This window comes from Phalacrocorax aristotelis, chromosome 1 (genome assembly GCF_949628215.1).
Source record: "Phalacrocorax aristotelis chromosome 1, bGulAri2.1, whole genome shotgun sequence".
In the NCBI taxonomy this organism is placed as follows: Eukaryota; Metazoa; Chordata; class Aves; order Suliformes; family Phalacrocoracidae; genus Phalacrocorax; species Phalacrocorax aristotelis.
In genome coordinates, this window is record NC_134276.1 from 30,435,632 (window position 1) to 30,449,791 (window position 14,160).

The following is a 14,160-nucleotide window of genomic DNA, read 5'->3' on the forward strand; positions in this document are numbered from 1 at the left end:
CAGCACTTTGAAAAATGCTTCTTGTGGTGCTTCTGAATTGCAGGTTGAACCTTAGTTTATAGGCTTTGTAAGGGATAGAAATTTTGTCCTTTTTACTTGTCTATAAAAAGGACCATGCATACTTTTATTTAATAAAGTGGTTAGCACAAATTCTATAGTGCACTGAGTCCTTCAGTGCATATTTATACAATACCTGGCATCAACAATTCATCTGTTAGACCCAAACATAAGGAAAATACATTAACAGGGTGTTCTCAGTCCTTCAATTTTCAGACCCTATACTTGTAATAAGCTACATAACTGAAAGTTTATGCAGGTCTATAAATAAGCTCCTGTAAATTCTAAAGGAACACACCCAGGTGATCATCGGACTTTAGGCTTTCCCCAGAAAAACTTTCCCAAGATCTCTGATTCTACAAGGTAAACAGATCTCTTGTTCCACATAGGAAAGCAAATTAATATCTACACTTTTAAAAACATAACAAATTAGAAAGCCAATATAATACAGCAAGGAGAAAATTTCTGTGGCTATATATTCCCACTGTAAATCTGAGCAGTCAAAAAAAAGGTATCACGATGAGTAAGTGATTTCATATTCTATATTTATTGTTCTTAATTATTTTCCTCTTTCAAGAACAAGTAGCAGTTACTATATTATGACATTAAAATGTACCTGAAGACTTTAATTACAAACATATAAATATGAGCAGTGAATTTCAAAGCAAAAACATACAACTTAAATCTATTGAAAACAAACAAGCTTATGAAAAGAAAAAAACCAGTATGAATATGTTTTTCAAACAAAATATGTTAACCCTAACAAAGGCTTACTGCAAGTTTCTGTCGCAGTATCTCATACTCTAATTATTACATTATTCATATAATACCACATCCTTGACGAAAAAAAAATCTGACTAGAAATTAACTGTGGGATGGTGGTGTCATTAGATTGCCTCCATTTGCTGGTCTTTCCAATGTATTTTGAATTCAAAGTGCCTCCTCATCTATTAACAAGAAAAGAGACACCACCACTTGGACCAGGGAAAGAAGAAAATTAGATTTAAAAATCAGAAGACTCAAAAAGCTTGGTAAGTATGACTGAATCACTTCTTCTAACTCTATTTATTTTATACCATAAGATGAATGCTATGAAGCCTATATTTGGATTAAAAAAAAGCCCCGGCTCAACACCCAACACTGTAAGTTCCCCAAAACTAATGCACTTAAAACAGAACTTAAATTACACATCTTTTTTGTGCTGCCAATATTCTTGATGAATAAACAGTTCAGCCAATTAAAATTATAAAAGAAATCCTAAATGTTTGCACAGCATTAACTACCTGGCATCACCAGCAGTATCTTTGGCACGTAAGATTTATACTATCATCATTATTTCAGCTTGCAAAATATGAATCTTTTGGTGGTGTAGGGAATCAAACAGAACATTAACAGGCTCGTATCACAGTTCCAAAACTTGCCTGTGCTTGGATTGCGCAGTTTTGTGAACAAAGGTTCGCTGTCGGGTGTCTCGGGGTGGTCAGTAGCAGCCTCTGTAGGGGGAGAGGGAAAAGCTATAAACCTGTAAATTGAAAAGTATTTCATGTTCTGCCATGTTTCTCCAGGACATTCAGAATTCATTGGATTGACACTTTTTGAAAACTCATGTATTTGCTTCCTAAAAGTTATATGCCTCAGCCGAAATTCATCCTACCTGATCAACGCACCTAGATTATGATTTCAGGCTTCTGGCACTCTCTATCTGCCAGAGGAAATATATGCCCCTGCGGGTGATTTTGATTTTGAAAACCACTTCCTCCTAGAGAGCCTTAGGCAAGGGTGCTCCTAAGCCTGACATCTCAGTTAAGTGAGGTGAACTGGTATGTTGCCCTGATTAGTCACAAAGACAATGAGAATGCTTTGGTAAGTTAGGCCAAGCACAGTGTGGATATTAAAAAGTTAGAAGTGCAAAAGGCAAAATATTTGTGAGAAGAAACAGTGGTCCTCTAAAGCTTTCAGGAAGTCAGATTATGCAGGAATATGGGGCAGGAATTGTCTGAGTAGTTGCTACTTGTATGAAAAATATGCACACTTGTTTATCTGTTACGTATAATCCTGAAAAGTAAAGAGTGCATTTAATTCGCCCCACAGGAAAAAGAAGCTGAGAGAATACAGCACCTCTGGTTTAAGCCTCTGACAGTGTTCTCTTTCCTGTGTCTTTAAGCAAAAAAGACAAAAGCAGAACCACAAAAGTACGATTTCTCTGTGAAATTAAATAAAAAAAAATTAGAAAGGAAACAGCTCCCACAAGGATGCTGATTCAATTCTGAAAAAACATCTATAAGAAACCCAGTTAATTATACTCTCTCCAAGTTCTTTTTGTATGAAAGTCTAACTTGTATTTATGAAAACAACTTCCCCCATCTGAGTGAAGAGCAACATGACAGCATCATCCTTCTTAGCCTGCACGCTGCCAGTTCTGTCCCAATTCCTTTCATACAGGCATTCATCAGAGCAAGGAAAATTACTAAAGCATTTCACATGCATAACCAGTATCCAGACCCCAGAGAATGGACTGGCAGATCAGGCTGATATTTGTGCTATGGTGCTGCTGAGGAAAGCAGAGAGGAGCAGCAGAGGTGGGCTGCACAGCTATTCACAACAGAGGCTGTTGGAAGGAACACAAGTGCCACATCATCCTTCCCCTTTCAGTAGCATCCAGGAGGTTTGTAGAGAAGGAGATAGCACAGCTCTTCTCTGTGGAAAACAGGGAAGTAGGAACCTCAAGTACAACCAAAAATAACTGTCCTCTACTCTGGCTGAAAGCATATCCCCAACACATCCAGAAAGGACAGGTGGACTTCTCACAGGTTGTTCACTGGCTCCTCAGTAGCAAAAAAAGCCCCAAATAACCCTCCTCTTTCACATCCGCTCCTGCTTATTCAGTTGCCTCACAAACAGAAAATGCCCAGATAAAAACAAGGGCTTAAAAAAGCAAGTGCATTTTGTGATAAAGTGGTAGAGGATAATAGTTCTCGGAGGGGTTTTGGAGAATTTAGAGTCATTTTCTTCCCCTGAATTTTCAGCCAGGTCTTCAGGTGTCTTGAAAAAGTGCTTTAAAAAGCTTCAATATAGGTTAAGGGTTTTTAATGGAAAAAGCCTGTATTTGCTAACCAGGCTTGCTTCAAATGCTGATACATAAACACACACAGTTGTCAAGCTCCATTTGCCCTGGCAAAGGCAAATGTCAAATTTCTAGAGCTGTGTATATTTCAATTCTTGACCACAGTTTAACATTAGTGTATTTTTTGTTACTTTTTAAAACACTACAGTGATTAATGACAGTGAAAGAAACACACTGCATGTGTTTACTTTGATGTGTTTCCCATGAACATGTTAAAATATACATACTAAATATGAGTTTGAAATTTAAAACAAAAAGCAAAACAAACAAAAAAAAAACCCCAAAGGAACTTTTAGCGCTCACTTGCTCTCCTTTCTTCATGCATAGATTTATGAACACTGGGAATGAGTCCAGCTGAGCCCTAAGTCGCATCTTGTATAACGTGAACAATTAAGTAGACAATCCTCCTAATGTAGCTGTTTTTAATGAAGTTCACATCTTTATTTAGTTGATATGTTCTTTTCCTAACCTTCTAGTAACACACTGAATTTATCCATCCCTGCTGAGCCTGGGAGACACCTGCACATAGGGAGCACTTTGTGTAATAAACCCAAGGGACGCAGTGTCCCACCTCTTCCTCATCAGCCCTCTGCCTTCTCAACCCAGATGATGGCCCTCCATCACTAAGGCCTGCCCTATGCTATCCCAGGATCAGCACTCTCTGCTCTGCCTCTTTGTATATGCACCCTGGCCTTGCAGCTGCCTTGGCTCAGCCAGTAGCTCTTCCCCATGTGAAGTTCTGCCCATTTAGTTCTTTGGTCCTTCCCAAGCTCTGTGGGGTTCATCATTGCACAGAGGACAGCAGGGATCGTACCCTAATGAACAGTCTGAGCTGAAGCCTTCAGTCCGAGTAACTCATACTGATGGGATTGGAATATATGTCACATTCTCCATACAGCTGCCACAGAAGATGGTTTACCAGAAGGGACACGCATGTGCATGCACACACAAGAACAAGGAAAGAGTGGGCAAAGACAAAAGTGATTTCTTGGAGTTTCTTTTACCTTTAGTTTCCTCGAAATGTAGGCAATACCCGCTCCAGGGGCATCTGAAGTATATTTTTGTTACAGATTGGCTCTACTAGATGTCAAGTTGGCAGATAAAAAGAGGCAATTAGAAGAACGACTGCCTGGAAAACTGGATGCAATATTAACGTGGACTTAATGGTGAAGAAGGCCCTATTTATCTGAATTTAAGCCCTTCATGACTAGGAAAATGCTGAGCAAGGGATTTCTGAATTTAGGTGTCCAAACCTAATTTGTGCATGTTCTGGCCTTCAGCCAGGAAAGGTAACTATTTCTTTAATGTCATTACATTTATCAGTCCTTGTATTTGCGCAAGGATCTCTTACAGCTAAATAAATAAAGACTTCTTAAAAAGCAGTACTGTAGCAATTTTCTAGCAAAACTAAGAGTTAAGCTAGGTCCTTCTTTTTTTTTTTTAGTTTTAAGATTCACATCCAGATAAGAAATAATCTTACAGAATGTAAGCATACAAAAGGGACATTACAGGAGGAGCTTTTTTGTTAAATCCTAAAGGAAAACATGATTGCCACTATGCTTCCAATGGTTTCCATAGCTCAGCCCCGAGAAAATTGGTCATCTACAAGAATAACAAATGAGAGAGGTAACACCTTTCTGACTAATAGTACACTCTCTATCAACTGTCTTGCAGCTGTAAGCTGCAGGTAACACAGTCAGTACAGGTGAGCTTACTAACAGATGCACCAGTACAGCATGCTCTTCTCCTAGGACAACATTCACTACAAGGATACAAAAAAACTGATACTAGGGTACAGAGGGGCTCAATTAATCCTGTCCAAGGAGGCATCTCAATTAGCAAGCCACTCTCTAAATTGCCAGGGAAGACAGATGACAGGCACTTCCAGGAGGCAGCTGAACCCACTTAAAGCCTAAACCCACCTGTATCATCCCCTGCAAGTATATGCCTGTCTCCATTGAGCTTACAGACACTTCCAGCAACACAGAATGGATCTAGGTACAGTACTGATACGGCTATACCAGAGGAGAGAATTCTGAGGTAAGCACAATGCAGGACAATTAAATGCCAACACTGGGCTGATAAGTATGTCTACTTTGCTGAAGTATAGTCTAACTGTTCATTTGAAGTCCATTCAAAAATGTGGGTGATATATCCATCAGTTGTCCTGGAGTCTACAGACAGAACCTCAGAATCCTGAAGCTGAGCTAAAGAGACCATAAAAGCTTAAACAAAGCTTTCCATTACAGAAAAGGAGAAAAGCCTACTAAAAAAAAAGTATTTTGTGGAGGTCAGACATACGACCAGGCAAATTCTATAAAATATATAAACAGAACAAAGTGAAAATGAACCAGCTGTCAAAGGATTTCTGGTAATAATTTCTTCCACAATGGATAGATATGAGGCACTAATGAATCTGGCCATTAAAAAAAAAAAGTGTTAGCTGGTACAGCAACATGAATAAATTGGAAAAGAACATAAAACTCCCACTAAGATCTAGGAAACTGTTATACATGATGCAAGGTCTATTCACGTTCTTTTTTAAAAAAAAATTGCTTATAGAATACTATATATAACATACTAATATCAAGTTATATGGAATTCCCATTCAAAAAGCTGCCAGCCAAGCAAGCAAAAAGGCTGTAAATATCTGTCAATTGCGTAAGAGGAAAAAACCCTCTGAGAGCACAAATTTCCCTACCACCATCACCCTGCAAAAAACCAGGATTATTTAAAGTCTGGAAATATAAAGTTAAGATTTCATTTAAAAACAGATATTAAACCATACGTCACCTACACAAGTCTTTTCCATTCCCTTCTTAACTTATAACCACGCATGAAAGGTGTGTCAGATAGAGACATTATGATGGAGCCCATTAAATGGACCTTGTAGGGAAGACCTTAAACTATGCAGCCTAAGGATACAGATATGTTAGATCTAATAATCATTTAATGTTCTTTTTAGAATCAGTCAACCCTGAAGTAAATGGTTTTAATTTGGTACCTGTGTCCTCTGTCCTGCAGCATGCCCTGAAAAAAGCCCAGTGAAAATTAATTAATAAATCTAGTACTTTGTATCACCCAAACTTTTACAATTTTTATAAGTTACAAGGTAATTAGCTATTAGCATAATGAATTAATTCAGGTACGCACAGTCTGAAGATACAGTTTCATGAATGGCTTCAAATGACCACGGATCACAGGCTATTGAAAAGCACAGTCCTGAGGTCCCTACCTCTGTTCCCTCCCTGTTGCAATCTCTGCTGCTTTCTTTCCATCAAAACTAGCTGTCTTGTGGCCACGCAACAAGTCACTCAGTTCCCTGATCCAGCTGAGAAGTAACCAGTCACAAAAAGGAAGTATTAATTTTCACCCAGATCAGTAAGCTATTCTCACTCACCATATGGTTACTTGATCACCAGAACAAAGGAACAGAATCCATGGCAGAAGCAGATGGCATAGAATATAACCTACTCTATATGTGACACTGGGGGGCTTTGACCAGTGTAAGCTAATTAGAAAACTAGATCATGTGTGACTTTATGGAGGTGGGAAAGCAAGAGATAAGCCACAAGACTACAATGTTGTCTCCTTGGCTCACAATACTCTAAGGGGAATACTAAATGGCACACAGCTCTATTTACCCCTTCCAACAGCCTCTTTTGCAGGTGCTTACACATAAGGTATGGATTTGCACTTGCAGACACTTGATTTTCGGAAATAACCTTCTTAGCTGTTACTCAGTTATGTTAACTTGATGTTACCTCACCACCTTACCCTCTCCTTGACATACATAGAGTACTAGCTTCAGTGAGGAGACTTTTGCTGGGCCTGTTGTAACAGATAGAATGGTTATGAGTTTGGTAATCACAACATTTATTATTTGGTGCCCTAAGGAAATTATGTTTAATGTGACATAATTTACACCCCTTAAAGTCTTTCTGGCTCCCACTTCACCTGAAAATCCTACGATAAAACACAATGATATCTAAAGTGGCACTGTTTTCTTGAGCAAAACTTCACATGGAAATGCTACTAGATTGTCTGAGTGGTCTTTTGCTCCAGTACACAGCTATGCAATACAGCTAAATATTAAGACCTCTGCCCGACAACATCTTTTGGCTTCCCCTTATGCTGGCACAGTTCGCTTCTTAGGCCAAAAAAACATGTTCATGGACTCACTAGCAACAATGGACAGTACTAATTCATTTGTTACTGAAGATTAGATGCTAGGCAGATCATCCAGGGGTTTGAGCTGAACGAAGGAAAGGTCAATCTTGAGAAGTTCAAGAACAGGTTATCACTGAAAAGAATAAAAACTTCAGACTTCCCTTCTCAATATTTATGGGGTCAACACTGGTGCAGCTCTATTACTGGCTGAATCAGCCCTATTCCCATGTGCAGAGAGGCCTAAGTTGGCATAAGTTGGTCTCTTCCAAGCCAGATGGCAGAAAGCAGAAGAAGGAGATGGTGTTACACATTAAAACATCTCTCTTCAGTTATTTTATTTGCTATGCTTCCTTCTGGCTCCTTAGCTTGCCAGTTATATCTGCTTTATACACAGCTGAGCTCAGTATGCCTTTTAAGAGATGACATATAAGAAATGGTGCAAATCACCTGCAGGCAAAAGGCTTTGTTCGGGAGATGCAAATGCCAGCTTAGAGGGAGGTTAAGTAAAATATGCCCACAGAGTGCGAACTTCTAAAGTAAGTGTATTCACATTCACCTTATTAAAAAGGTATATAAATATGTGCCCCTATTTTATATAATCTTTCTAATGTTTTAAGTCAGCTGTTAAAAAAATACATATTTGTTTATTACAAACATTATTTCAAATTTCTTTATCTAAATCATTCTGGAAGTAATAATGTTTGAGTATCCTGCTCAATGTTAACATTCATTTTAATTTCTGAATGAAGCTCCCTAACAGCCCAGAAGAGTGGTCTATTTTGGAGCAGATAAGTTTTTTAAATGCTAAATAAAAGAACGTATCAAAGCACTAAGTGCAAGGTGTGAGAATGGAAAAAAGATATAAAACCTGCCTACTTCAGATTTTAAAGAAAACTACTTTTATGCATTAAGTATTCCACAGCTTCTTTTGCTATGACATCTTCTCTCAATATGACCCAGAATTTTCAAGTCAAATGCTTCCTCTGTTGTTGCACGGAGACAAAAGTTCCTTAGTCTCATTTGCAAGAATGAAGGATTAATTTAATGTGTGCTGATGCCCTATGCTTTGGCATCACAGCCCATTTATTTCTGCCTCCACCTGACTTTTGGCATATATGAGATTTGTTCAAACAACTTGCCAAGTCTAATGTGAAACTGCTCCTTTTATTTTTAAATAAGTAATTTCTAAGAATAACAGGATTGTTAAATTTCCCTCCCCCTTGCAATCCTTCCAGTGCTATTCATATGGCAGTTCCCATAAAACAATAAAAAACCTAATCAATTTACTGTTTGAGAAAACAGCAGACTGAAAAAATATAGTCATCTAAACTTCTCCAGTTCAGGAAAATAAAGGTTGAAAATAATTTTCAGCTTGCAGCTAACCCCTACTTCTGTTCCTAATACAGACAGGCACAGAACAAACTAAATACCGCAGTTTTAACTTTAGGTGTAGAATGGAACACCAGACTTAGAAAACTGCCTTCAATTCCTGACCCCTTTGCTAAAACCAGTGAAGGACACAAGTATTTCCATTTCTGACATAACACCTATCCCTGACAAAGTGTACTGAACAGAGGCTGCCCTTCACACCCATCCTGTTAAGCAGCTAGTGTGATTTTGGTTGCTATTGGTAAGACCAGTTTGAAGCCATTATGTAAGAATGTTTATTTGTTATACACATCTATGCCATACACAATGACTTTATCGCAGTACTGAGGGTTTTCCAGAGCCACAGAACTGCCCTTAGAACCCTACAATGTAGGTGGGGTCTCAGTATTATTTTCTCTGTCTAGAAAATAATTTCTAGTTCTTATGATTTTCAGAGAAAACATTAAAAATGGCAGTTCCATGGGCTAAACTCACAAAGCAAGTAGAAATTTCGTATATGCAGACTGAAAAAAAAAATCTCATTGGTTCAGGTAGTAGGATTTAAAAAAAATATATATGAATATTCAGTAAACACAGACAGAATCTCCTGTACTAAAGCACATGATTAGAGATGGACAGGTTTTAATCCTTAGGAGCAGCTTCTTTTACCTTGTACCTGTTCAGTAGTTAGACCAATACAACAGGAAGTCTATACGGGAAGCTCTACATTCTCAAGGGTAAACGGGGGCTCAGATACACGGGTAATGTAACATCCCTGAGTATCCAACAACTACAAGAAATGTAGGAAAAGCACAATTTGGAAATATGGCCACCCACCAGTGAAGTCCATGTGGGTCCTTCAGGACTTACTAGCACTTTGGTGTCTCTGTACCATGATTCCTCCAGAACTCCGGGTTCAGGATGTCTTCTTAACCATCGATGTCAACTACCCTGCACAAAGCAAGTTTAGATCTGGACTTCCAGCCAAGCTAATAAAATCCCCTGGAATGTAGAGCACAGCACAGAAACACCCAAGTGGTCTGCACAGAGCCAGCTTGGGTCCATCAGGACTTATTAGTTCAGACACTGTCTGAAAGCAGCTGCACTGCAAAGCTGGTCCTGGAAATAGCAAAGATGTGTTAACATGGCACAGCACTTGAACTAATAAACTTAGTGCTGAGCTGAGTCTGCTCTAGGCCAAATCTGGTGCCGGTACATCCACAGCATAGTTAATCTGCAACTGGAGAAACTGCCCAGAGCTGACTATTTCGAGCCCAGCAAGCACAGCTCTACCCCCACCTACATGCCCAAGTTTTCTGTCCTCATCACCTCCCTCCATAGGACCAATCCCTCCATCTACCGTCTTCCTGTTTGTTCATTGTTTTCTCTCTTGACTATTCACATCCATCAACAGGCTACTGATAAGATCAGTGAACAAGGAACGAATGCCACAGGAATTAATGAGGGTAGGCAAAGACAGACCGAAATGCAGCACAGGGTGACCGGCTGGCTGAATGAACATCAACTCTGCCTCTCAGCTCCGGCAACTCTGCTCCCCCTTCCCACATTCACCCACCTCTATAATCCATGCAAAATACCTGCTGAGCTAGCTGCGTGGCTTGTAGCTCTGTCCTGTGATGTGTAGGCATGAGATGGACGCTACCAATCAATGTTTCACAGCACCAGAAATATAGAGTTAACCACTTGCAGCAGGTGACAGAACCTGGCCCTCTAGAACAGTTCAAGAGGGCTGGGGGAATACACATCATTGGTAAAACTACCACTCCAACTGCATCACTCCTCTAGCCATAATCATCACTTCAACAAAGAACATGGACAGTTCTACCTTACACAGGAGATTCCTTGTTTCTGATCTGTTTCCAGAACACTGAAATCAATACAAAAATTAAGAAATCAGAAACAAAATTGGCTCAGTCATCAAACATGCTCTGAACTGCACAGCAGCAATCTATTGCCTATAACATAGTGTATACATGTGTACTGAAAGAGGGAAGCTAATTTTATAATCTTCAATACTAAAGCAGACAAGCATACTCTGCTCACTTTCTATGGCAATTAAAAAATGACATCTGCCTGCTTTTTATCCACTGCGTTCCAGATATCAACCTGACGTTGTCAGCTGCTGAAGTCCACATAAGAAAGAATCTCACCTTTCTCTTACATGTCCTTCTCACACAGTTAAGTGTAGAAACTACATGTCACATAAGCAGCAAAACCATGGTCAGAGACTGGTGTAAAATCAGACAGTCAGACAACATAATAACTAAGGAATCAGAGCAACACACACATCATTGTTGAGAACTCCAGCCACATCTTTGCCTAGATCCTAGCTCTAGAAAGCTACTGTTGAACTTCTAACAGTCTGAATATCTGAAAAATACCGATACCTAAAGAAAGCAAGTCTCAGTTCTCATTGCTTTATTTCTATATTTCTGACAGACCTAATTATTTTTCAGACTAAGATATCTAGCGTCTTTGCAGAACTAGTCACCATCTCCATCCATACAGGAACTTTTAAGATGCCACAATCAAAGGAAGATGAATGGCAAGTGGAGATGCTATTAGGTTGTGTAGGATGGTATACATTATTAACCTTACAGGCTGTTCTAGGCGGCAGACTACCCAGGTGAGTAGTTCAAACTAACCTAAGTCCTTGAAACCAGGATCTGAGAAAGCGCCTTTATTACAAGAAAAATTTTTGAGCTTCTTGCGTAGCATTAAAACATACCTTGCTCCTCCCTTTCACTCAGCGCAGGATAATGGCCCAGCTAAAAGAAGGTAAATAGGCTATTTACACCTAGAAGGTGATGTTAGACTTATTAACAAATGGTATTAAACTCACATCCTGAACCAGATCCTGCACTTATTTACACCCGTCATTTTTATGCATGTACATAGCATAATGCCATGGAGGTATTATGAAGATATGGATTGCCATATGAATAAAATTTAACATAGTCAAAGAAAAAGCATTTTTTCCTATAAATCCAACAACATCCATCTTCATTCCTAAAAGTAATCAGGCCTTCCTACTACAAATTCTGCTGAATGGCCAGTGAAGAACTTCTGAGTTCCATTCAACAAAGCAATTAAGAAATGCAACACTTTGAAAAGTGATAGACATTACCTTTGAAACTCTCTTTTCTGAAAAAACAAAAAAATGTTAAAACCAAACTAAAATGATTAAATCTATTTCATTTCAGCACTTCTATTCACATGAGTGGCAAGTCTCATCAGCCATGGAGTTCTAAAATTATCAGCCACAGACTTTTAAAAATCACTATGTGCTTTGAGGTTCTACTAAGCCTTAATAAACTTTCTTGCAGGTCTGGAGTACTATATAAATTTTGTCAGAGCTGTGCTGGCATAATTGGTAATACAAACTGTCTGGCTTCATGAAAGTTACAAGCTCTGGCTCCAATCCTGCAAACACTTACTGAAGAATTTAACTTACTGCACAGAACTGACTACTTATGCATAAGTTAAGCATATTTGTAAATATTTGCACATTATGGACATCTGTTGGCATAGCCAGTCATTTGATACAAGATTCAGCTTTAAATCCTAGTCTGCAGAGAGTCAATATTAAAAAAAAGGAATTCCTCACTTATAAATTCCTTTATTAGGCATCAAGCATGTTAGATACCAAAGGGTGGAATTGAAAATTAAAACCAGAGGAAAAGAGGAATATGTGAAATCATAACAGTTGGTTCTGTTTCTTATGTATAAGAGAAGCCTGGTTTCTTGCATGCCTCAAGACTGAGCTCCTGCCTTGCTTTCAACCTTTGCTGAACTAAGCTCCTGCTACACCTTTCCTTCAGTGGTGCCATTTATAGCATTTCTCACATCATCGTAGACATTTTCACAAAGCTCATAAAACTCTGAAGAGCTCCCCGTTATCAGGTTTGTTTGAAATTAACACTGAAAAATTTGAGATGGGGTAAGAAATAGGCACAGTACAAAGCTGACCCATTTTGTGGAAGTTGCATTTCCTTAAGAAATCAAACTGAAAAAGAACACTTATTAAGTGTCTGCTTCCTCATAGCGCCTTGGAGTTTGAGCACATCCTGTTTCACTCATCCTCTTTAACACAGAAACCTTTTGTGATCTGTGAATTGAAAATTTTAAAACCTGATACTAAGCAGAAATGAATATACAGGGGGAAAGGCATCTGCTCATTTATTCAGCGCTACATGAGAGAAACTAAGCCTGCACAGTGTTTAAGGCCTTGTGTACATTGCATATGCCGAGCTGCCATGTGATGTCTGATTCTTTAGCCTGCAGAGGAAGAGACGAGATCTCACACTGGCTAAGGACTCATAGTTTCCAAGGAGTTTGTTTTAAAGCTGAGGCTTAGGGCACTAAACCTAAACGTTACTAAACGTAACGGACTAAGGGGATGGAGGCGAGGTGGGCTGCCAGCAGCAGGGGGACGACAGCGGGGCTCCATCAGGGACCTTGGCGACAGGACCTCTCTTCCACAGCTCCTCTCCCCAGGGCTCACAACGCTGTTTGCAAACCGGGGGCGAGCTGACCTTTGGAAAACCCTAATGACACACAAAAATGAAACACAGAGATGCAGTAAGGGAAACAGGGTCCCTAGAGAGGAGAAGGGGGTACTCCGTAGGACCTGGTGTAAAGGCTGTGTCTCAAAACGTCCTTACCACACCAGGGCTGAGGCTGGCTGCACACAGCAGCCCAGAGACCTGCCCCAGCCCTCGGAGAAAAGGCACCTTTCTCCTGCCCGAGCGACGGCCCAGCCCCGCCGCGATGCGGGCGAGCACCGCCCGGGACAGCCAGCAGGGCGGGATGGAGAACGAGAGATCGGCGCTGCGGCAGAGCCTGTCCCACCTCGGAGCCCCGCCGGGTTACCTGGTGCAATCAGCACCCACTGGCCAGGGTGCGCGTCCGCGGGACGCTGCTTCGCGCCGTGCATGCTCCGTACGCCCCGGCCGCCGCTCCCGCTGCCGCCGCTCCCGCCGCCGCTCCCGCAACATGGCGGCCGGGGCGGGGCCGCGCGGGGGACGGCGAGAGGAAAGGCGGGAAGCGGCGCCGCGCGCCCCGCAACCCCGCGCGTGGCGGCAGGACGGCGCCACCCGGCGGGCGGGAGAGGGGGGCGGGCGGCAGCACAGCACTGAAATGGCCGGGGTTGCGCTGCCGCTCCTCCTCTGACCCCCCCCTCCCACCCGGAGAGAATGGTACGAGCCATTGCTGGCGGGACGCAGAGCGGCACGGTGGGCAGTTGGCTGTGGGCTCTGGGTGTGTGGGGCGTCAGTCGGTCGGTCAGTCGGTCGGTCAGTCGTGTTCTCGGAGCCACTCTCCTGCTTTCCCATACACGTCTTCCCCCTCGCACCCTGAGGGCTGGCAGGCAAAGGTTCCCTTTTACCCCTTCCCATCGCAGGCCGGGTCGTGACGGTTTA

At 41.1% G+C, this 14,160-nt stretch overlaps 1 protein-coding gene across 2 annotated transcripts in view; it reads right to left on the reverse strand.

Moving 5' to 3' along the window:
• RNASEH2B (ribonuclease H2 subunit B) overlaps positions 1-13,760 on the reverse strand; it is a 44,551-nt gene extending 30,791 nt beyond the window's left edge. For both annotated transcript variants that reach the window (XM_075086275.1, XM_075086274.1), the window contains exons 1-2: positions 13,613-13,760; positions 1,479-1,550 (exon numbers count right to left, since the gene is read on the reverse strand). In XM_075086275.1, coding sequence (XP_074942376.1) covers positions 1,479-1,550; positions 13,613-13,676 — 136 coding nt within the window. In that variant the 5' untranslated portion in view covers positions 13,677-13,760. The remainder of the gene's footprint in view (positions 1-1,478; positions 1,551-13,612) is intronic.
• Positions 13,761-14,160: the final 400 nt, after the last annotated feature.